At 37.0% G+C, this 26493-nt stretch overlaps 1 protein-coding gene across 1 annotated transcript in view; it reads left to right on the top strand.

The window, feature by feature from the left end:
- The window catches only part of LOC122807959 (tumor necrosis factor receptor superfamily member 14-like), a 580779-nt gene that overhangs the window by 442728 nt on the left and 111558 nt on the right, over positions 1–26493 (top strand). Inside the window, exon 5 of the mRNA XM_044078991.1 lies at positions 7956–7997. Coding sequence (XP_043934926.1) covers positions 7956–7997 — 42 coding nt within the window. The remainder of the gene's footprint in view (positions 1–7955; positions 7998–26493) is intronic.

Below are 26493 nucleotides of genomic sequence, written 5' to 3'. Positions count from 1 at the left end.
ACTTTATAAAAACTATACTTATAAAAATGTGTATACATATGGAAGCTATACAAAAATATATATACAACAATTGTGCTCAGTGTGTGCAAAATGTGGATATGCATACTTAAACATCTCATATATGCATGCACTCTTATAGATACAGACTTGTGTTATAGTGTATAAGACATAAAAATCATCTCACATTCCTACGCTGTCTTAGTTTAGGTTTTATGGACGCTATTTCATTAAGCCCAGACCTTTTATCAGCTCTTAAAAGAACTATCCATTCACTTTCCTTACTTTCTGTAAGGGTCCCGATATCTCCACCCCTTTTATTGGGAATCACAACTTCAAGAATTCTGAACAAGAAACTGTGCGATTCCCCAAATAAAGTAATATGCTTAGCCAATGCATTGTGACTCGATCTTTTCCTAATGTGATATAAATGCTCACGTATCCTGTCTCTAAATGTATGATTGGTCTTACCCACATAAAAAGACAGGCATGCCTGGCATACTGCTAAATACACCACATTGATGCTCATACAATCAGCATCTGCATTGGTTCTAAATATGTTTTTTAAATCAGGATGAAAGAATGTGGTGTTGGCATCAATGGAGGAACAAAAATTACAATGGCCACAGGGCTTGGTGTATCCATCTCTCTTGGGACCCATTTCAGATTTGGTAGAACATAATATTCTCTTCAGATTCTTCTTATTCCTAAATAGAAAGCGTGGTCTATCACCCACTATCTCTTTCAGGTCACTATCAACCTGCAAGATGTCCCAATGCTTTATAAAAATTCCCCTAATCTCGGAATAATCCGAAGAGAAGGGTGCTGTAAATTTAACATACCTATCAAAGCTATTCTCTTTGCTGATCTCATTGGCATTATGGGGTCCAAAATATGGTGTAGCTACTGATGAACGTAATACATTGGCTTCTTCCAAGTATGCATTTACTTTATTTATATTATATCCTCTGTCTGTCAACCTTCCCTTCAGGTCGTCCATTTCTGACATAAATCCTTCATTAGTGGGATTCAACCTAGATGCTCTGATTGCTTGGCCTTTCATAACATTCTTGAAAACAAAGGGTGGGTGCATGCTCGATCTCAGCAGTAAAGAATTGCTATAACAAGCTTTGCGATGTACACCAGTATTTATGAATCCATTGGGCAGTCTCTCAATGAATATATCTAAGAATTCTATCTTATGAGTAGAGGATTGCATTGTAAATTTAAAATAATTTGTCAAATTGTTCATAACAAGGAGCATTGACTCCAGTTCATCTTTGGTCCCATTCCAAAGAATAAACAAATCATCGGCAAAGCGTCGATAGAAAACAACGTGTTCTCTAAATAGAGTCTCAGAAAAAAGGACATGTTCTTCCCAATAAGCTAGAACCATATTGGTGTAGCTACTGGCACAAGGAGTGCCCATTGCTACGCCATCCAGCTGTCTATATGTGACATCTTTGAACATGAATAAGTTATTCTCCAAAACAAGTTCCAAAAAATGAACTATAAGGTCTCTTGACACTATGGTATAATCACTATGTTCCTTCAAATAATTAGTTATATATGCAAGTCCCAGATTATTGGGAATAACCGTGAATAATGATTGTACATCAAAGGTGGCAAAAATAAATGTATCAGTACTATCAAATTGCTTGATGTTCTCATATAACTCAACTAGGAACTGTTTTGAGTCTTTTAATACAGATTTATTGTTGTTTAATACCCTTATTAGGTATTTCTCCGTATAGACAGATAAATGCTCAGTAACCCACCCACGGCCTGAAACTATTGGTCTCATGGGTGGGTTACGGGCATCCTTATGTATTTTGGGTAGACCATTTATAATTGGAATGACAGGTGTTTTAATAACTAGATAATCATATAGGTCTTTATCTATTAGTCTGCTCTTGTGAATATCAAGTAAAGTATCCTTAACATATCCAATTATGTCCTGTACTGCCTCTATTGAAATGGGTTCAGAATAAATGTCATTGGCATATACTCCATGGACATCTGATATCTCTCAGTGTCCATCACAACTACTCGGCCACTTTTGTCGGCTGGTCTAATTGTGATGGTTGTATCATTCTGTAGTTTCTTAAGACTAATTCTTTCCTTGTGAGTCAAATTGTCCCTCATTCCAACCCCATGTTTGATGTTACAATTACTATAGTATTTATGTATCTCATCCTCTGTTAATTTTGAGAATGCTTCTATAAGTGGATGGTGTACAGGTACAAAATCACTTAAGTTTTTAAAGGAGAACTCTCTTGTGTTAACCGATGCATTATTCACTCCTTTATGCAGATATTTCAACATCACATTCCTACAGAATATTTTTAAATCTATAACGGTGTCAGCCAGTCTACTCTTGCTCCTAGGTATAAAATTAAGTCCTTTACTCAATAAATTAATATCATCTGAAGTCAAAGTAACACTAGATAAATTATAAACTAATTTTTGCTGTTCCACATTTTCTTTAAAGTAAAAAAAAAATATATAATACCGCAAACACTTCCAAAGTATCCAACAGCAACAAAGCAGAAGCCCAAAATAGTATGAAATTAAACTGCAGAATACACCACGAAGAGTCCAGGTTTAGACAAACATCCAGCTTTATTCGATAAAACAAAAGATGATTTTTCACACACTCCATGCACGCTTCATCAGATCTAACTCATAATGATTCTTGTTCTCTTTATATATCCTTAAAAGACAAACTTAATTGATACAATCAGACTAATTATCCAATAAAACATATATATGTATAAAGAATTAAAGTGACAACGTGCATTCAAAAAGCTGTCTTTAACGTGTTCATAACACATTTTCAATGTTACCCATCTCTATTTATAACCTCATTGCTTAATCAAATATTATATATCTACTTAAAAACAACTGTTTATGATAAAACTAAATGTTTCATCTCATCTATTGGAATATCCTAAGGACGAGAAAGAGAATAAAGTGACACTGTGCATTTGAGTAAATTAACAAATTTCATTCACACATTCAAAACCCCTTTTATATATATAAAACGCATCAATAATGCATATCTTCATGTATTCAACACTTGTAGCGAGATGTTTGCTGTCAAACTAAGCATTATGTCACATTTCTTAAAAAATTACAATTATAAATATTAAAGAAATTTTTTTAAAAAATCCAAATGACTCACAAAAATGCATCTAAAATTAAACTTCAAAGCATGAACACGTCCATGTTCTGTAGCCATCATATAAACACTAACCATAGTGCTTCCAGTTTTTTATTTTTTTTTTATTTATTTAACATTTGTTGACCGGGAATGTCCGACTAGGTTCCACAGAGCCTGTTTTCAGCGGAGGCCCGGGGAGAAATGCTCCAGATGCATGTCTTTGGAATGAGCAGTTCTTAATAACTATCAAAAATGGCTGCTAGCAATAAATCTGATGACATGGAATGCCAAGAATAAAATAAAATAAAATAAATCCATTTAGCGGCTGTGTATAAAAACAATGGCCGCTGTGTATTGATCAACCCTATTCATCGTCTTATCTTGACAAATGTATTCCATGTTATATCCAATCAACCCAAAAACTAATATGATAAGAAAAGCATGTATAAATAGTGACATCTGTATTATTGAAAATACATGATGGAATATTATATAGTATAAAACGTCACTCCACCAGATGCTTCTGCCTGATACAGGCATCTCTGCTGAAACTTCTATTCTCATCATGAGTAAAATAATGACTCAAAAATAAGTAAGAAATGGATATCTCTCATAATGTTGAAGTATCATATTTGTTTTTGGGTTGATTTTTTAAAACTAAAATGCCTTCAGGCACAGAGAATTAATTTCCAGTTTTGTCTGGATGAGAAAATTATTCCTCGTGGGTTACGTGTCTTTAATATGCCCAGTCAAGGACGCGAATATCCTGAATTACTGGTGAAGTGGCAAAAACTTAATATAGAGGTAAGCCGTAAATATTTACAGCTCCTCATAGACTTTTTTCTACCTGAAGAGACTGCTTTAACTGTTAATATAAATAGAGTGCAACAAACAATCTATAAGGAATATCCTGTCACTCTCGTTGAACCATTATTTGAGAATCTTTTGGATGGCATTTCTGCCTTCGAACGTAAACTTCTACAACAAAAGAGACACAAAGCTGTCAGAGACATTAACGATTTTAAATTAGGTCACGTGTTTATGTGGCCTAGAAATGGACAAAATGTGTTGAATACTGATTTTAAGAATGTTAATGAAGCTGTGGTTGAATGGTTCCCTGCCTCATGACAGGTGGACAAAAGTACTAGGTTTGAAGAGGTTCTAACTACCTCTAATGTTAACATAATGAATGAGAGTATGCGTACTAGTGTTGTTCCTTTAGCATTGAATCATGAACAATTAGACTTGAACCAGGCCAGACAGAGTTCAATACCTGACAAGTCCGTAGGGAATGAGCCTAGCAAGAGTAATTCTGTTCAGTCAGTATGTTCCAATACAGACTCTACAGATGTCATACACTTGATGCATCCTAGCATGGAATCTACTAGTAATTTATATCCTGAGATACAGATAATCAAAAACAAACCTGACACAATTAAACAAGGGTCTGAGATGGTAGTTAGACCCAAAACATCGAAAGGTCATCCAGACAAGTTGAACAACACTGATATTTCTTTTCCCCTCCCAATTCGATTAGAGAAAGGACCACGGAGAATGCGGTCCATGAGCAGGGGGAGGCAGAAGAGGAAATATTCAGGGGAACCACAACCCCATCACACTTTAAAGAAAATGTGGAACAGCAAAAATTAGTTTATAATTTATCTAGTGTTACTTTGACTTCAGATGATATTAATTTATTGAGTAAAGGACTTAATTTTATACCTAGGAGCAAGAGTAGACTGGCTGACACCGTTATAGATTTAAAAATATTCTGTAAGAATGTGATGTTGAAATATCTGCATAAAGGAGTGAATAATGCATCGGTTAACACAAGAGAGTTCTCCTTTAAAAACTTAAGTGATTTCGTACCTGTACACCATCCACTTATAGAAGCATTCTCAAAATTAACAGAGGATGAGATACATAAATACCATAGTAATTGTAACATCAAACATGGGGTTAGAATGAGGGACAATTTGACTCACAAGGAAAGAATTAGTCTTAAGAAACTACAGAATGATACAACCATCACAATTAGACCAGCCGACAAAGGTGGTCGAGTAGTTGTGATGGACACTGAGAGATATCAGATGTCCATAGAGTATATGCTCAATGACATTTATTATGAACCCATTTCCATAGAGGCAGTACAGGACATAATTGGATATGTTAAGGATACTTTACTTGATATTCAAAAGAGCAGACTAATAGATAAAGACCTATATGATTATCTAGTTATTAAAATACCTGTCATTCCAATTATAAATGGTCTACCCAAAATACATAAGGATGTCTGTAACCCACACATGAGACCAATAGTTTCAGGCCGTGGGTGGGTTACTGAGCATTTATCTGTCTATACAGAGAAATACCTAAGAAGGGTATTAAACAACAATAAATTTGTATTAAAAGACTCAAAACAGTTCCTAGTTGAGTTATATGAGAACATCAAGCAATTTGATAGTACTGATACATTTATTTTTGCCACCTTTGATGTACAATCATTATTCACAGTTATTCCCAATAATCTGGGACTTGCATATATAACTGATTATTTGAAGGAACATAGTGATTATACCATAGTGTCAAGAGACCTTATAGTTCATTTTTTGGAACTTGTTTTGGAGAATAACTTATTCATGTTCAAAGATGTCACATATAGACAGCTGGATGGCGTAGCAATGGGCACTCCTTGTGCCAATAGCTACACCAATATGATCCTAACTTATTGGGAAGAACATGTCCTTTTTTCTGAGATTCTATTTAGAGAACGCATTGTTTTCTATCGACGCTTTGTCGATGATTTGTTTATTCTTTGGAATGGGATCAAAGATGAACTGGAGTCAATGCTCCTTATTATGAACAATTTGACAAATTGTTTTAAATTTACAATGCAATCCTCTACTCATAAGATAGAATTCTTAGATATATTCATTGAGAGACTGCCCAATGGATTCATAAATACTGGTGTACATCGCAAAGCTTGTTATAGCAATTCTTTACTGCTGAGATCGAGCATGCACCCACCCTTTGTTTTCAAAAATGTTATGAAAGGCCAAGCAATCAGAGCATCTAGGTTGAATCCCACTAATGAAGGATTTATGTCAGAAATGGATGACCTGAAGGGAAGGTTGACAGACAGAGGATATAATATAAATGAAGTAAATGCATACTTGGAAGAAGCCAATGTATTACGTTCATCAGTAGCTACACCATATTTTGGACCCCATAATGCCAATGAGGTCAGCAAAGAGAATAGCTTTGATAGGTATGTTAAATTTACAACACCCTTCTCTTTGGATTATTCCGAGATTAGGGGAATTGTTATAAAGCATTGGGACATCTTGCAGGTTGATAGTGACCTGAAAGAGATAGTGGGTGATAGACCACGCTTTCTATTTAGGAATAAGAAGAATCTGAAGAGAATATTATGTTCTACCAAATCTGAAATGGGCCCCAAGAGAGATGGATACACCAAGCCCTGTGGCCATTGTAATTTTTGTTCCTCCATTGATACCAACACCACGTTCTTTCATCCTGATTTAAAAAACATATTTAGAACCAATGCAGATGCTGATTGTATGAGCATCAATGCAGTGTATTTAGCAGTATGCCAGGCATGCCTGTCTTTTTATGTGGGTAAGACCAATCGTACATTTAGGGACAGGATACGTGAGCATTTATATCACATTAGGAAAAGATTGAGCCACAATGCATTGGCTAAGCATATTACTTTATTTGGGGAATCGCACAGTTTCTTGTTCAGAATTCTTGAAGTTGTGATTCCCAATAAAAGGGGTGGAGATATCAGGACCCTTACAGAAAGTAAGGAAAGTGAATGGATAGTTCTTTTAAGAGCTGATAAAGGGTCTGGGCTTAATGAAATAGCGTCCATAAAACCTACACTAAGACAGCGTAGGAATGTGAGATGATTCTTATGTCTTATACACTATAAAACAAGTCTGTATCTATAAGAGTGCATGCATATATGAGATGTTTAGGTATGCATATCCACATTTTGCACACACTGAGCACAATTGTTGTATATATATTTTTGTATAGCTTCCATATGTATACACATTTTTATAAGTATAGTTTTTATAAAGTTCATTAGATGGATTATTCCATCTAATAAGTTTTTAAAAAGTGTTTTAGGATAATTTTGCTTTTTTATATACATCATTTCTCCTTTAAATTGTAATGATGTTAATTGTTTAATTGACGTACTTGCTATATATGTATGATCCTACTTCAGTCATTTTGAGAAGGATCTGAGGAAGCTATTCGTAGTGAAAGCGCTTATCCAAAGTTTGTTTCTGGAGCAATAAATTTGTGGAGTTTTAACGTTTGTGGATCGTTTGTACTTTGTGACAGTTTCATCTCAGAGTTTGTTACAGCTCGCTTCGCACCATCCCATATGTTTTTTGAGTGCTATATTTGTCATTCTTTGGGACAGTTGCGTTTACCAGATTTAACAGTGGTATATCTCTGTTTTGTGTTATGCAACAATATAATTTAGTATAGGGACGTATCAGTAAAATAAAGATATACTAACATATATATATATATATATATATATATATATATATATATATATAAAATTTGCTAACAATTTGGGAAATAATCTGTAATGATATACTTGTGAAAGGATTAATCACAAACATAGTAAGAGTCTGAAAAGTTCTATGCAATGGTAAAATATAGTAATGCATTAATAATGTAGGGATGTAGTAAGAGATAGGAGAGACTAACTTGAGATTGCATATTTATTTCATTATTTGCATTTGTTTTTCAGAGCACAACACTGTTCCAACTGAGCAATTTTCAGGCCAGCTGGGTGAGTACAGAACACTGAACAATTTGAACAGTAATAGATTATATACTAGTCTGAGCACGATGGAAGATATTAATAATTAATGATGCTTCAGTAATATAATGATACAGTACACGTTTGGGATGGACTAAATATGTAATAATAAATGACCAGCTATATCATCAAACAGTGATGAGGAGGTGTGATACCCAAGACCTAAGGATGCAGTAGAAATGGAGTAGGAGGAGGCAAAATATGCAGTCACATACTACGGGTGGGCCATCGGTGTAACTTCATAAGGATAGGATATACAACAGCTAAGTAATGACCTACCTAGTAAGGGACTGGGGAGGGGACAGGGATAAAAGCAGAGAGACACTGGTTAGTGGTATCAGTTATGCAGTAATACAGCAGGAACCGAGTTGGGAAAGTAAATACAATAAAAAGTAGTAAGGGGCGGGGGTGTCAAGCATGTGATGTAATTCGGCTGGGAGAGGGTGAAATAACACAGTAACATTATGAGGAAGAAAAACAATGAAATAACATACGAAGAGATGGGGAGGAGTCCCAACTAGCACTCTGAAAATTTCTTTAAAGGGTTGCTATACTTGTCTGAAGTACCTATATATATTTTTAAAACATGCTAATGCCTGTTTCATAACAATGTTTAGTTTGTACTGTATACGAAAAAAGTTAAAACAGTGGTATGGTGTTTTTGTCATAGGGGCTACATTCCTCTTTACCCTCCAGCATGGAAACTATTCTTGTACACCCCATTTTCTAACTATACTTATTCCAAGGAGTTGTTGTCTTAGAGTAAAAGCTGTATTTAATTATGTGGAAATCCAAGTATTCTGTCTACCTTCTAGGTCGCACAACCTTCAAAATATACAGTCCGTAAGGAGGGGTGTTTGTATATATAGGGGCAAGGCTCCTGTTCAGAAACATCTCATATCAAAATATGTATTTATTTATTTTTTTATTGTCTCATTTTTTTATTTTGAAACACTGATTTGTACCATCTAAACACCACGTTTCTCCAGTACAATATACATGTTAGTTGTACAATGTAACTTTTTTACCCAATTCTGCTTTGTCTAATCTTGCAATGTGTATTCTGGAACTTGTCCAGTTTTGAACGGTTTTACTGCCTGAATCGCTTGAGTCATTTCTGAAAAGGCTATATGGATCAGTTAATTTACTGGATCAAGAAATGTTTAAACAAATAAATAAAACATGCAAAGACATCAAAGTGGAATATAAGGAACTATTTACAGATATGACTGTATTTCCTCATCCACTGCAAAGCTGTTCTTTACTCTGTATCATATGTTTGCTGTCCTGGTGAATACAAAACCGCAGACCTCCACTTGGTAAAAGAAAATTACCCCTCAATCCTACTATCACAAGACACTGTTTGACACTCGGGACACCAATCAAAAATGAGTTTCTGAGATCATGAAAGGGAACTTCTTTCTCTTTCACCGGACAGCCATGCACTAAACTGTACTTATGTCTTTAGTTGGATAGAGGGAGTCCATTAACTCTGAATCATCAAATTGTGAGCAATTTTGGGACCTTGGAACATTAGCATAAAATGAGGGGGGGGGGTGCAAAAAGAAATGGGGCAATAAAAGAAGATCACCATCACATTGAGATAAGAGAATACAGCCCTATCTATCACTACATAGTGATTTTTAGTAAAATTTGATAATGTTTCACTTGTTGGCTTTGAAATTTATTATGACAGCCTGCAGTTTTTATTAATGTAGTCTTCCTTTATTTTTTGATTCTTGGTAAGCTATGCTGAGCTTTAGACATAACATAGAGGATTATGAGCAGATCAGTAATCATAACTACTTTATTCTGTGCGCAACACATGAATGTCAAGATCTGGGCATGTTAAGGTGCCAAATAACTTTCACACAAGACAGTTTAGCAGAGAATAACAATCTCCTTTATTCCACAGAAAAACACGTATGTGGAAGACTAGACAATTATAATCCTGTCTCCTAGAATCACAGAAACCTTCACATTTTATATATATATTTTATTTTAAAGCAACATTATTGTAACAATTATAAAACTGCCATAACCAATTAGAAATGAACTCTAAAGCATTAATGTTGCTAGGATCTCATGACTGCTTCTTTATGATATTCGATATTAGGAATGAGTTCCAAATTCCATGATAGAACTTTCGACTTAGAACAAATGTTATACTTTTCTACCCTGTTAGCATTTTCTAATATTAGACAGGAATCAAGCTAACAGATAGATTGAAGGACACTGAATATTTCATTCTGCTGTGAAAGCACATTTGAAATGAAATGCGCCCACTAACACCTTTTTCCCTTCTCTGCACTTTACCCATCACATTCCCCCAACTAATGTTGTAAGGCATCATCCAAATCATAATTATTATTTGTGATTGGACAATGACTATAAGTTTTCAGATGAGCAGACACTTTTTTTCTGTTGCTATCAGACATTTTTTTGCAGGTTGTTTCTTTCTTTCCCAGACATGCACAATGTTTACGCTTTTGTTTCAGAAATATAGTCTTATTGGAAATGAAAATAAGCCTGTATCTTGATGGAACAAAAATGCCACCTGAATACTGAAAAATAATTATCATAAATACATTCAATATTATGTATTTTTTGAGTTTCTCCCTTATACAGACTGTTGTATATTTTACTAAAATCTTGTAATACTTTATTTTTATCTTCTACCGTACTACAATCTTTAGCAATTCTGGTCAAAGGCAGTGTTTCAATCAAGTCCAAATCGACTGTTTTTGCGAGTCTAATAATTTCAAAATGAATGCTTTAATCATAAAAAGAAGTAGGCCTAATAAACAGTACTATTATAATAGCTATAAGCATGAAATATTTTAGGATCCCTCCTCCCCATCCAAAGAAAAGATTGGTTAACCCTGCTCATTGGGAATTATCAGGTTCTTTGTCATATAAATTCACAGGAACTTTTTAAATTATTTATTTGTGACTATAGATGGTACCAGTATTATCAGGAATAAAAGAGCAGCACTCTGTTTGAATGAGCGTGCGTGCACCACCTTTAGAAGGGAGGGTGAAATCAAGTGCCATGTAGTTCTATAGTACAGTTTCTTGGGTTATTAAATTTATGGACTCAAAAGCAAAATAACTTAAAATCTCCAATACCTTAGATAATTTCCTAAGTTTCCAGATTGATTTAATTGCCACATAAGCAGAAATAAAGCCTGCTCAAGACATGACCCCACCAGCAAGATTCATGTGAGCAGGCCCTTTAAAAGCAGTTTGTTATATAGTATTATGATATAACCAGGAGACATCTATTTTACCAGCTGGATTAGGATTGTCTTTAGTGTCTGTCTCCTCCAATGAGCATTGCAAATTTTGCCTTCCAGTAAAGCAGCTGTATGTCAAATGGCAGGAATAACATAACTAATATAAAAACAACCAGAGCAGTCTGTAGGTAACCACAAATGTAATAATATTCAAATAATGTTGCCATGCCCTTCCCTCCAACACCATTATAAATGTTCCAAGTAATATTGCAATTGTTAATTCCACCAAAGAGTGTTCCATTTTTATGATAGCAAACAAATCCTTTAGTAGTCATTGCTAGTTGAAGTGGCATTGCAGTTAAGTGGATAGAAACATGTCTATTCTTTCACCTTTTAGCAAAAAAAAGAAAAAAAGAAAGAAAGAAAGAAAAATCAGACAAAATGCAATATGATGCTCAGAATCAGTCACTGGTATGGAAATCAATGAAATACCCCATCATGTCCATTAGGAATATGTGCACAAACCCAGCAGTTGTTAATGTTGAGGTTCTGTGCATAAATATGCAAGGCAGCAGTAAAAGTATTAAATTAAGGATGCCATTCAGCTGCTCATAGTCCAATTCTAACTAAATGCCTGTCTAGTTTCAGCAAAACAAGGCTGTCTATTAAGAAATGATTCAGTACTTACAATTCCAGTGATCACAGAGGCTGATGCACTCATGGTTCCGGGTGGCAGAAGCAAGCAAAACAGAATGATGATAAAAAGCACAGTAATTGTAGGGATGATTATTCCCCAGGAAAGGTGAGCATGTTGGGGTTGGAGAGAATTGCAAAGAAATTGTAAAGAAAATGTTGGGTGGGCTGCTCATTGTGCCAAAGAAATCAGTCCCCAAAATGTCATTGCCCAAGGGTCTTAATTGCAAATGATTTCAAAAGGCAATATTGCCTGGATAAAGCAATGTCCACATCAGTATCCAAAAGGGAAGATATTGGAACTGGAAGCAAGAAAAATGTTGTTGGAAGTGAAGAAGAAGAAGAATCAGTGGCAGCTGAATCAGACCAGGATGAGGTAGCAGAATCACATCATTTAAGTTACTGGTCAGGCAGCAGAGGTAGCTTAACCTCATTCAGTTCCAAATATGGGCTGGATGGCAGATGTGCAATCTGGATGGATGGCAAACAATTCACAGCTGGTTCTGGATCTGGTTTGGATGGTGGAAGATCATGGGCTATCACTTCCAGATGGAAAAATGCCTATGATTTGTTGTCTGGCTTAGCTGGCAATAGGCTTTACTGGTTCACATGGTCTGTCATCAGTGATGTTTTGGCTATACTCATCACAAGGGAGGATCTGTTTGACATACGACACATGGATCCAGGCTGAGAGTCCATCACAATGGATGGCAGTAGCAGTTGTGAGCAAAACCAAGTATTGTCCTTTCTATCTGGGACTAAGTGAATTTGTTCGGGAATGGACATCAATATGTGCCTGGTCTCCTGGACATAGATCATGATGCCTTGATTGGATAGGTCTTTGGACTGCATGCAGAATGATAATGTAATATTATTGCAAAAGAGAACATAGGGATTTATGGGCTGAATCTACAGTGTCCCAGCCTTAAGTGAGAGCAGAGGAGTCCACGCAACAGCTACCTGACCTTGGTTTCCTAGTAAAAGATTGCAGTGCTTGTTTTGTATTCTCCAGTTTTTCAGGAGGTTTTGGCTACATTTTGATTTGCCAGCTTTTGTGTGGGTGGACCCTTACAGACTTCAAATACAACCAGGCTTGCTCAGCTTGGTGTATTGCGACAGCAAGTGAGCAGCATATGCTTTTATCCTTTAGGTATTCGACACAAGAACAAAGTCTACAACAATTAAAGCAGCCTCTTCATACTTGTACATAATGTAAATTTCATTGCCTTTTTTGCTACAGCATAGCTGTACTACTGTGATTAATTTTTCTACTGCTACTGCCTTGTTACATACAGTGAAATCATTGGCTCTTTTTTCACTTTATTAACTTGATGATTGCACTTCTTCTGCACCCATTGCCGAAATGAGTACCTTTGTTCAACTAACTGTTGTATAACTGAATTTAAATAATGCACTCTTGTACCTCACTGGTATTGTACTGTTGTTCACTTTTGTTTTATTGACTGTACGGGCATTAAGTTTGAATAGTATTGCAGTATTGTGCCTTGCTGCTTTGGCAGTGTTGCTCATTACTGACAATATCTAAAATAATACTGCAGTGTTGTCTGTTACTAATACTAGGTATATAAAACAAATGAATGCATTGTCTCTGTTACTGGTTTCTCTTTTTGATCCATGATATTTTTGCGGATTATTGTACTGTTACAGCATTAGCAGGTACTGTGTTACAGTACTCCACTACAGGATACAGGGTTACGTATGTGATATATTTTTATTATCTGTCTGAATGCTATACTGATACAGCACTGAAACTATTGCCTTATAGTTATAACAGCTAAAACTACTCACTTAGCTTATCTATAGCTGTCACAATTATTTTACCCGGAACCACTGAGTTTGATTATCTGTTGCTCTTTGCTTTTACTAGTTGAATAGAGACCACATTATCCTATTGAGTAAATTTATTTGATTTAAATTTGCCACTTGTTACAGATAACCTTACTGTCACTTTTACATTTCTTTTTTTTTTTGCACTGACAAATACTACAGCATAATTCACTGGTCTATTGACCTTACTTTCAGTTCTACAAGCCCGGTTAATTTACCTCTGTCTATAGACATGGACAATTTGTGATCAATTTGTCCACTCTTGAAGTCATTTACTAAATAAACATTTGAGTTATTTATTGCTGGTTGCCATGTGACAGTTCTGGGGTAAACTGTAGGGGTCCACAAAGGTAGGACCAGAGTTTAACATTCCCATATACAGGGTGGTACCTCAGCCTTACCACTAATGTGTGAAGTCTTATATAAGGAATACCATCCACATCTGCCTTGAGCTCCAGTAACCATATCTCATAACTGCCCCTTTTGTAAGTTCAGTCAGTTATTAAACTATTCCATTTTCTTATACCCTAGCTTTTGCTCCTTCTGTAGCCTGCATAATACCACTAGGTATTTTGAGGCAGCATTGTAGCAACCTCATACTTGCAAAAAATTATTTATTGCTACTTCACAATGATTTAATATGTGAAATGTGTAAGTATGTAACTTAAAAGCTACCTTCTCACCTCAGAGCACATTTAGTAAGCACAGCACACATACAACACAGGACAGAGGACTGCCACTAATCCAGCTTATGCTGATATTGTTAAGCGAGCATTACCTAAGCATCCAAGACTAAAGACTAGGAAATCACAGACATTAGTTCACATGGCTTCATGGTCACCTTCACCCTTCATACCCACAACCATATACCTCTAAGAGTTTCAAAGGTGTAGATTCCAAACCCTTATGGCCCACTGGGATTATATCTAACCATGATAATGTTTTAATAATAAGTGAATCTACTGTCAGGCATGCAAACACCATCCTGTTCTGTCTGTATAAGTATATGGTGACAGTCATCTGTCTTTCTGGAGCCACAATCTGGGACATAACAAGGGTTCTTAGATCCCTCCATCCTGACAAATATGATTATGACCTGATAGTGGTCCATAGGGGGATGAATGACTTTTGATGTCCTACCCAGAGGGACATGATGAAGGATATGGTTGAGCTTGCTATCATGTGTCTAATGCAGAAAGGACACTGGTCTTGAGAATCATTTTGTCATCATTCAGAATGATGCGGATATTCAAAGACGCAATCACCATCATCATCATCAGCCCCTTTTTCCCATTTTGGACATAGGGTCAGGAAGTTATGTCAACTGTCATCATCTTCCTCAGTTTAATGCCACCCTCCTACCTTTTTCAGTGGTCATGCATGACTGTTGCAGGTGTCCTGTCTCTCTTACACAATCCATACATCTCTTTGCTGGATGCCTTCATGTCCTTTTACCTTCTTCCTGTCCATCTCAAGTCTTCTTCACCAGATTGCCTTCTGCTTTCCTGCACATGTCCTAGAACCACCATAACCTGCTGTCTTTGACCTGCTCTGAAATCTGAACTACTCTGGCTTCTGATCTGATGTCAAACTTCCTTCATCTATCCTACAGTGTTCATGCTACCACCACTCTCCGGCACTTCATCTCCTGTACTTCTAACTTCTTCAGCTGCTCTTCTTCACTGCCGAGGATTTTGTACCATACAGCAGTACTTACTTTTCAGCCTATTTGGCATTCTTCAGTCGCACAATATCCTTGACACTGAGCCAGTTATAGCCCCACTGATTCTAGCTTCGATCTCCTCATACAGACTTCCCCTTCCTTCTTCTCAACCACCCCTCCCACATACTCAAAATTGTTAACCTGTTCCACTGCTTTCCTTACTACCTTAGTGTCATCTGATTTCCTCCATTTGCTGCCATGACAACTATCCTGTCTGTAGTCATGTTCACCCCATACAGTCCCAGTTTTGCATTCCATTTCCGTAACACTTCCTGAAGTTCTTGCTCAGAGTCTGTTTGTACTGCCACATCATCTGCATGCAGCAGCTTTGTTGACCTGTCTCCTCTTATCTATTGCTGATGTAGTCCATCAACATAATGAACAGCAGTGGGCCCTGTGCTGAGCCCTGATTAACACAGGGTCCCACTGGGAAGCCTTCTGTGAGTCTGAATACTGTTTGTCCTTCTGCCATTTAGTCCCTGTACAAGGTCTGCACTTAATTATATGATCATAACAGCTGTGACCCCATCTGATCCTGCTGCTTTCCCTGACTTCATTGTCCTTATTACCATTCTTAGTTCTTCTAGGGTAGGCTGCTCTTCTTTCGTTGTATGCTGTATCTGGGGCAGTACAGATTCTGTGAGGTTTTCTTTGTCAGAAGCTGTTGGAAGTACTCTTTGATGCTCCTGATCTGGTGAGTAGGTTGTTGCTGGCATCCCTTATGATGCCTATGATTGCAAATTAGGAGCTGTCACTGAATCTCACACTGACACAAATGTTCTACAGGAGGGGCTGACACAAACAAACAACTGGTGTCAGAGCCACGGAGTAAAACTAAATGCCAAGAAATGCATAATAGTATCCTTTGGGAAGTCATCCATCCCTGTTAACTATCATATTGACAACACACCTCTTAGAGTTGACCCAGTAGTCAGGGACTTAGGGACACACATAGATAGTAATCTAGCCTTTGATTATCACATGTCTACAGTGGTGAGCAAATCATTCTATGTTGCACAACTTATAAATAAAGGTATGGCATCCAAGGAAGTCATTGTTCCACTGTATTCGGCATTCATCAGACCTATCATTGGTACAATGCCCCCTTTGGTATGTACCTAACTAGGCATAGCCAACAATTGGAATGCCCACAGAGGTTCCTCACTAAAAGAATACAGGGTGTAAGTAACACATCCTATGCAGACTGCCTCAAGGCCCTATCCCTGTATTCTGTCTCCCACAGGCTTTTGAGGGGAGATCTATGCCTGGCATACAGGGCATTGTCAGACCCCACTCTTATTGACCTCCTGCATATCCACAAAACAAACAGCACCAGAATTACCCATCCTAAAGACTTAAACCTTGTCTGTGATATAAATAGGACCTGCTGGAGAGAGAGGTATGTATCCCAGAGACTACCTCATCTATGGAACAGGCTTCCAATCCATGTGAAGCAGAGCTCCTTCTAACCCAGTTCAAGTAAAACTTGGACAATTGGATGGGAAACTGGAAATTCATCCCTGGTTTGGCACCTATGTCTCTAATGGACACAGGTAACCTGTAAATGGTTCATTTCCCAGGCCCATGCTTACACTTATCAAGGGTAGAAGAACTTGTCAGAGATTTGGGATGCATGGCTAGGCTTTAAAAGGCCCTTGTGATCGTTAGTCTAGTAAACCCCCATGAACCTATAATCATGTCAAATCATTATTGCTTTATTGCTCTGTCTTTGCTTTGCATCTTGATAGAATTCCTTTGTGCCATCTTCTGAGTTATTTTCCAGAACCTGGAAAAGTATCTCTAAAGCTTTGTTCCTTGCTATTGCAAAGACAAGATAATTGGTTTTAATAATTGTCTATGTAGCTGATGTCATTCTAGGAGAGTTTATTATGTATCAGCCAATGATGACATGACTAACAAGCCTTTCCGCTTTGCCAGGGCAGTCTGTATCTCTCTTGCCAAGGCTTTCACACTCTGGCTAAAGCCTTTGCTGACACCCCATAGTGCCATTTTAGGCAGTTTCTGTCTGTCACCTATGTCCCTCTTAGATAAGGGCAGTCAGTGCTGAGCATAGACTCACACTGCAAATATAGACCATACAACTTGGTCAATAAGGGAACAAGGGTGTAACATGACTTGGCTAATAAAGGGCCTAGGGCCAATAGCCTAGTAACCTCCTATGAACCTATGAACCTTACAGCCTAGTAGATTCTAATTTGGAGCACATTAATTTGGTTCTACTCAGTACTAGAACTCGTAACAAAAATACCCACATTTGATGCTTTCCAAAAACATGGACCCTTTTATATATGTGTAGTTACAGAGACATGATTTCAAACCAGTGAAAGCCCTACCTCTACTTCTGATATAATGCCTATCACAATTTTAGATTTTCTGGCAATTATGGAGGCGTTTCAGTACAGTAGAGAGTCGATTATCCAAAACATCAATTATCTGAATGCAGTCTTCCAAAGTTTTCAGGTAGGAAAAATCCTAAAGTCTGAATATGTAAACACTATACATGTTTGCTTGCGCATGTTTTCTGAACTTGTAGCCTGCTTGTGTGTGAAAATATTCTTTATTGTCCAGTGGAATCACTGAATGGTTGAAACGTGTATTCCCTGCATGCAGAAACAAACAAGATTTTAGACGTTTTTATCTGGTTCAATTATATGTCTGATTATCTGAACAGTTTGATTATCCAGACTAACCTAGGTCCCAATTAGTAGACTGTCTACTGTATTTGTCAAAGATGTCATCACTTCACAACACATTCCTCTGGATACTACATTTGAACTCCTAGATGTCAAAATCAGCATTCATAATTACCATTTCATAGCTAGCTGATGAATACTTGCTATTCCCCCCCTTATCAGCATAATAGCTCTTTAAACATTTTAGCTAAAAACTCCAAAGAACTTAACAACTTTCTGCTGTGAGACTTCAGTTACCATCCATCAATACACTGGCTGACCTTCACTGTCAATGGTCAGCACGCCTAACACTGCCTTGACATTATAAATGCTAGATTTATTTTACAAGTACTAAAACTATCTTACTAGGGGCCAAAATATATTTGACCTAATCCTCACAAACATGGCCATTTCTTGCACAGCTCCATATGTATCAATCTTCCTTTGTAAATCAAGCCATAAATTATTGCCCCCCATCCATTAAAACTGGTTGTACTTCCACTGTGAATACCTCTGCTAAGGGACCTCTCAAAAGGAAATCTCCTCATTTACTTGAAGATGTAAATAAAGTCTACTGTAATCCTTCTTTGATTGATGCCTGCAGCTTTTACTTCCACTTAATAGCTGTATCAATACAGTAGCCACTATCAGCATCAAATATAATGTCAAATTTAAAACCAAACCCCTGTGACAGATGCCCATGTACTGTGACAGGGTATAACAGAGACAATATGGCCTGTCACTCAGGGTCCAGAGCTTCAGGGGGACAGATGGCTAGCCAAGAAATTAGAATTTCAAAGTTTTGTTACGTTCAGTACAGCTAACTACTTTTAGTTAGCTGTCATGCTGAATGTAGCAAACAAGGATAGCAATCAATCACTACAGGACTAGAGCCAATACTTTAAACAAAAAAAGATAAATGACAGGCACTGTGGTTATGTGCCTTTTGCAGCTATTCACTTCGGATTTTTTATTTATTACTTTAACTAAAGACATGGACATTTTCCTGAAAGCATAAAATAAACAAAAGCACGCACCTACAGAGACCTTACCTGAAGTGCTTCATTTTTCTTTTCATCATCTTTTCATGATTCATTGGGTCGGCAGTAAATAGAAAGCCCATGGATATTAAAAAAGTCTGTATGGGTAGTTATCACTTGCTGCATGGGTAAGTATCTTTTCTCCAGATTTGTGTCATGTGACTTTAGAATCAGTAGAGATGTAAAGGCAGAGATCACTTCTTGCAGGGTACAAGACAGCAGAACTTCTCTAAAAAGCAATGAGACAAAAATTATAAATAAAATGGTGGAAAACATATAATGTAATTAGTCCTACAGTTACAGCAGAGGATCAAGGCTATAAGCAGTTAACAAGTTACTTCCTGAAGTACTGGGTTTGAGTCCCTTAGTCTTCATTTGCCTATATTGTATGACATCGAGCAAGTCACTTAACCAGGTAGTGTTTTGAAGAAATTGGGGATTTTGGGCTAGGCTGTCAATGGTCTCCAGGGCTGCATGCCTAGTAAGTCCTTATAATTGTTATGTTGTAAGAGTGGAAGTTACTGAAATGTAGAGCCACACAATACGGTGAGTTACAGGAATTACAATGTTTGCACTTCTTGATATTTCCTAACTGAAATACTGATTTTAATTAGTGCTTGCGGAAAAAATGTTAAACAATAGGACTGAGCTTCAGCAAAGGAACCATCAGTTCAATTGTTTCCTTTCAGGTAGTTTGTCACATTAGCCTGCAGGTTTATGGTATAGTGGGGATATTAGTTACAGAGTAATAAGAGTAAAGTTAGTCAGCTGAATGAATACATACCAACCCTGTAGTACTAGTTATTCAGATTCAGTTAGCTACTAGAGGATTAGAGGATTGTCCGAGATTAGACATCAAAGAGCCACAAAGCACCTGTCTCCTGAGGTTGGAGGGTCAGGGCTTTTACACTGCTTCACTTCCCCAGACAAGACTGTGAAGGGCCAACTACAGGCAGGGTTAATGATGCAATACTAGGCAGTAGTTGGGTGTACCAGTGGGACTGCAGTGGCTGGGTTTTAAATGGCATAATTGTTCGATTACCTAGTAATTACCTATGAACCTGTAAGAAGTCTGCACTGAAATATATATGTGGAAGCATATGTATATCAGCTGGTGCTGACAAACTGATTTGCACATTCTAGAGGGAGCTCATGTAGGGTAGTCATAACAAGAAAACACCCACCTGCAGTATACCAGCATTTGGGACACACTGGCCAGAATTTGCCTGCCACTGACGGAAGAAATGGCATATTATACTTAGCGTAATCCCTGGAAGCCTGATGTCAGTTGATGAAAATATAAAGGAAAACATATATGCTTGGATTTATTCCTTTAGACTACATGGTCAAAATAAGTTCAAAGAAAGAACAGCTGACACTCCAAGACTGTGCTTAGTTGTAGACACTCAGGAGAAATTTCAGAGAATATGCTAGAGTCTGTCATGGCCCACTGCATCAAAGCCAATTCATTTAGAGCAAGAAGACTGACTGTACATCATGTTGACTTGTTTTTATAAGTCAGGATTCCCTCCACACTCTTTATGCAGAAATCACCAAACTCCAGGGTAATTTGCATCATTTATTGATAAGATGTTGGTTCTGTATACCAGTCAGGAAAGAATAGACTTTTTTAACATGCCTTAAGGCAACCAATTTTTTTGGAGGGGGTAACTCTGTTATGGATGAAAGCAACTTGCCCTCTTCATTTGTTCAGTTTTAAGCTTGGCATTAAGGGTGACCATGCCTTTGTGTGAAATATTTGCGAATATTTACTCCTTCTTTTTTAATATACTGGCAGACAACCATCAGGTGGGGGGATTCTAGCTTTGCTGTGGATTAAAGTAAATTGCTGTCTTCATTTGCTCTGTTTAAAGTCTGGCATTAAAGGCTAGTGTACATTTATTTGAAATTAATTGGAATATTTACTCCTTTTTTTAATATGTTAGTAGGCAACCAAATGTGGAGCTATCTGTGGTGTGGATGAAAGCAACATGCCTTCTTCATTTGCCTTGTGCAAACCCTGGCATTAAAGGCTAATGTGCATTTGTGTTAAATGAATCAGAATAGATAATCTCTGACCAATTTTGTGTGAAACATATTTGAAACTGTCCCCAATTTTATAGAATATCCTTGTCTTTGCCTAATATTTCTGGTCTACAACTTAGCCTCTTGTTATTTGCCTAATGTACAATCTGGTGTTACAGAATTAGTTTGTATTTTTATGAAATAAAACAAAATATTTATTATATGTTGCCGTTTGTGTTGTACCAAGTTATAGCTGTTCCTGACTTTGCAGAATACCACTGACTTTGCCTCAGATTTTTTTGTCTGTGCCTATGGTTTTCTGGCAAATCATTGAGGGTTTCAATCATAGAATGGTGGTGATGGAGGTGGCTGTGAATGAAAGCAACTTTCCCTCCTTTCATTTGCTTAGGTTATAATCTGGCTTTATAATACTAGTTCACATGTGCATAAAATGAGCTCTGGGGCTGTTTATGCAAAACCAAGTAAAATTTGTCCCTGATTTTGCTCAATGTGTCCAACTTTTAATAATTTTGATCTGCTCCTCATAAAACTTGTTTTCTGGCAAATTAATGAAGACTGCAGTCATTAAATAATGACATACATTTCAGTTTCACAGCTCATATCCATCACAAAACATATGTCAATATAAACAGTGTTATTGTAGCAAGTGCCTGAGCAGATAACAGTAACAGGGTCTTTGAACCTCATTATTTTTTTAGCTTTGTTTTCTCTAAATCTTGCACTAAGAGGTTAAGAGGTCATTTTTATCATTGTCTAATGAGATATACATAACATGTCTACAATTGCCAGGTGAGGTGTTTATGGATGAAAATAACTTATCTTCATGTTTTCTCAGATAAACATTTGGCTTTACAGGTCTAATTTGTATTCATGTGAAGTAAATTGAAATACTTGAGACCTGGTTACTGTTTATGTTAGCAAAGTTGAAATCATGTATGTCTCAGCTACACTTGTGTTCATTGAATTCCCTCCTCCTGATTTTGCCTCATTTTTGGTTTGTTACTCATACTATTTGTGGTTTTCTGGAAAATTGTTGAGGATTACAGGTCATTAATAATGAACATTTGACTTTCAGACTTCATTTTCTTCAGGATATACATGCTAATGCAAAAATGTTTAATCTAGCAACTCTAAGTATATAACAACAGTATTTAAAATATATCATTAATTCTAGGTCTTTGTCATGTTTCTGGTTCTAAGAAGTTAAGAAGTATTATTTTTTACTACATTCAACTGGTCTACAATTCTGAGTATGGGGACTGTCTGTTAATGACAATGGCTTACCCTACTGTCAAGATCAAGTTAGTATGGCTTTGCAGGACAAATGAGTACTTGTATAAATAGGCTAGAATACTTTACTGTGGCAATTTATATTGAGGTTAAACATTTGGGGTGAACATAGTCAAGATGCTGTAAGATGGGTATGGACATTGGTGGATGGTAATAATAGCAGGTTGAACAGTCTTAAACCACAAATATAAATCCATAAAAATCTGCATTTATTCCCCCAAAAAACTGTGTGTGGGGAGCATGGCCTGAAAACCACCTAAGGCACAAGGCTCTTTTAATCTGCCACTGTCAGTATAAATAAGTTATAACAAGAGAAAGAAATTGGTTAATGCATATAACAGATCCCATTCTACCTTTTTATGACCACACCCAAGTAAACTAGTAAATAACTAAAGGAAGCCATTAGGAAGCTCAAAATCTGAATGTGAACTTACAACAGCCACTACAACCACAAATAGCTACACATCTTTTCTTAACTGTGTCAGGAAGTTAAGAATCAATACCAAAATATGATAAAAACTAGTCAACTACTCTCTGATCTTAAAAGAAAAAGCTAATATCCTGGCTGGCAAATTTAGTTCAAATTTAATTCCACCAACATTTATACCTGTTCCCCAAATTTCACAATGCAAATCACCCCCTTTACTTACTATGGAACAAATTCTCTCACACCTCATAAAAGCTAAGAGCACTTCATCCGTCAGTCTTGATAATATATATATATCAGGTTGCCTGATTATCAGTGCAAAATGTAAGCCTGTTTGAACTACTACTTAACTTCTTTAATCTAAGCCTGTGTACCCATTACATTCCTGAAGCTTGAAAACAGCTACTGTAATATCATTACACAAGGATGGCCCAACCACTGACCCTGGTAACTACAGACCCATTCATCCCACTAGCCTCATATGTAATGCTATAGAGTGTATTATCTCAGACCTCATTAATTTGGCATTGCAACTCTCTTAACCCTTCACCTTCATCAATTTGGCTTTGCCCAAAAGAAAGTCCTACCTCTTTAGCCTTGTTACTTTCTTTGATAAATGTAACAAAAGCAGGTGACAGCAGTTATATAATATGCACACCATATCTGGACATCTGGACATGGTTAAGACCCTTGCCACTATTCCTCATGCCAACATTATTGACAGATTCGTAAATGCAAATATAAATCCTTATGTAGTGTAGTGAATAGCTAACCGGCTGTCTGACAGAACCCATGTGGTTAGAGTTGCAGATAACCTTTCTGAATGAAAAAAGTTGCCAGTGGTGTACCAGAAGGCTCATTGTTTAACCCTCTTCTATTAGGCATGCATTCTTCAGACCTTCAAGACAGCAGTTCTAGCCTGTGATTATTCAAGTTCACAGACAACTATAAACTAGGTGTTATTTTTCTATCTTCCCTGACTCACAATTGCTCCAAAATGGGTTAGACCATGTTAGCAATTTGAGCAAGGGCAATGGTCTCAAACTCTTTCGGCTTTTCCCGGTTAGGGGTCGCCACAGTGGAACTCCTGCCCGCTAATGATTGGCAGTAGATTTTTACATGCCGAGTTGCTGGCCCTGAAGCACAACCTTCAATGAAGGTACGCCCATTCACGCATGTCTCCACACAGAAGACACTCTAGCTGAGAATAGAACAGGACAACGTCTTACTGTGAGGCGACAATGCTACCGCAGCACCACCACCGCAGTGCTATTTATTTAACATTTGTTTACCGGGAAAGTCTGACTTGGAACAAAGCCAATTTTCAGCAGAGTCCCGGGGAGAAATGTTCCAGACACATCTTTGTAATGTGGGAGGAAACTGGAGTATCCTAAGAAAATCCACATGAACAGAGGAAGGACATGCAGACTCCACACAGAAGGCATACTAGCCAAGAATCGAACCAGAGAACCTTTTGCTGTGAGGTGACAATGGTACCGCTGCACCACTGCACTGTCCAAGTATAGTAGTATAGATAATTTTGGTAAACCAAACATTTTCACATACCATATAGGGGACACATCCTTTAAATCAGACACTGTGGGATCTACGCACGCTTGTTAATAATTACTTATTGCCTGACCATCATGCCTCCTCAGTAGTTTGCAAAGTCCTCTGTCTGTCTCATCTAATTTCCAAATGCATCCCTTCTTCATCAAATGAAACCTTAATTCCCTTTACTCATATCTCACATATTATTGAATATAATGGACTGTTTGCCATTCATTTGTTTAAACATATCATACAGCTTGAGAGTTCTCAGAGAGGCATATTTAAGAGGTAAGCGGCCTCAAAGACCTTAGTTTTACATGGAACTAGAAATGTCTTCTAACAACTTTAACACTTTGAAATATCTATCTTCACTTAATTTAACTGTTCACCCTCTCAGTTTTATGCATCCTCAGCTACAAGATGAAATTTAAAGAAAAGAAAGTCTAATTCTAATTATATATCAACATGTATATATTGTACCTGGATGTAAATCATTGTTATTTTTTTTATTTTGTATAATGTTGCTTACTAGTGACTTGAATCTGTTAACAGTCATTATGTAACTTTATCTATCAGTGTATTTGTAATATATGGAGCTTTTCTCTCCGGGTGTCCACTGAAAATGGGCACATCTAGGCCCAGTGGACTATCCTGGAAAACAAATGCAAATAAATAAATAGTTATCAGGACAGATCTTCAGTCCTCTCTCTGTACTCAGTCTGGAACTCTTGTACTTCATTTAGTAATCTCTTTGTGTCTCCTTAATGTTTTTTTTTTTAATTCTAACTGCAGACTAACTTATGTACGGATCAATATTATTGTTATTTGTGTTACAATATTCTATTATTTTTATTATAGATCTTGTTGCAGTATGAATGGTAAAACTCACCAATTGATATCCCTTTGTAAAAATTCTATAAATATCTATAGCAAGGCTTTAGACTAGGTGGTACCCAGAAAAGAGGTTAAGGATGGACCCGCTAAGCTTGAGTCAAAGTCCCAATAAAAAGCAAGGGGTCTGGGAACCTAGATGATCTATGATGGATTTTATGTTTATATTTAATATATAATTACTTGTTAGTTATTCTTTTTTTACTGATGGCCAGAAGATTTACCCATGTACCCCCATATGTATGTGTCCCCAAATAAAATCTGTGATGATTGTCTTCACACACAAATGTGCGTGCTCACACATAAACACACACACACACACACACACACACACACACACACACACACACACACACACACACACACACACACACACACACACACACACACACACAGACACACACACACACACACACACACACACACACACACACACACTACCTACAAACAAACTAGAGGATCAACAAGTCACCTATATCATGTTTTGAGCATCCATATATAACCCAGATTGAAATGATGAGCACTCAGATTCCACACAAAAAGAACCACAGGGAAGAACACAACCAGAAAAAAACAAGTGAGATAGTAATGCTACTTAATATACCACTGTGTCAATGATCAGTTACTATCGCACACCCTGCCTAGACCACAAAAATATCCACACACACATACACGCACACACATGCACACACACACAAGCACACATTAGCCATAGCAATTATTGTTTTATACTGATTTCAGTTAATGCATTGTGGGACACTGCCCCTGCGAAGCTAGATCTGTGATTATTTACCTGTGGTCAAATGACCACAGCAGGAGTAAGTATATTTTGTCCACAGATTTGTACCCATTAATTACAACCATGTCACTGACTGTTTACACCTCAGATATCTTGACTGTAATAAAACAAATGATCACAGTGATGTATTACAACTTTCTAGAGATAAATTCACACTACACTATCCATGCAAAGACAGACTAATAGCTGTTTACTTTAGATACAAATAGCAGGATCAGTTATTTCCAGC

The sequence above is a fragment of the Protopterus annectens genome, chromosome 8.part0, assembly GCF_019279795.1.
Source record: "Protopterus annectens isolate FY-2018-M chromosome 8.part0, PAN1.0, whole genome shotgun sequence".
Lineage (NCBI taxonomy): Eukaryota > Metazoa > Chordata > Ceratodontiformes > Protopteridae > Protopterus > Protopterus annectens.
This window is presented reverse-complemented; position numbering and strand designations above follow the sequence as displayed.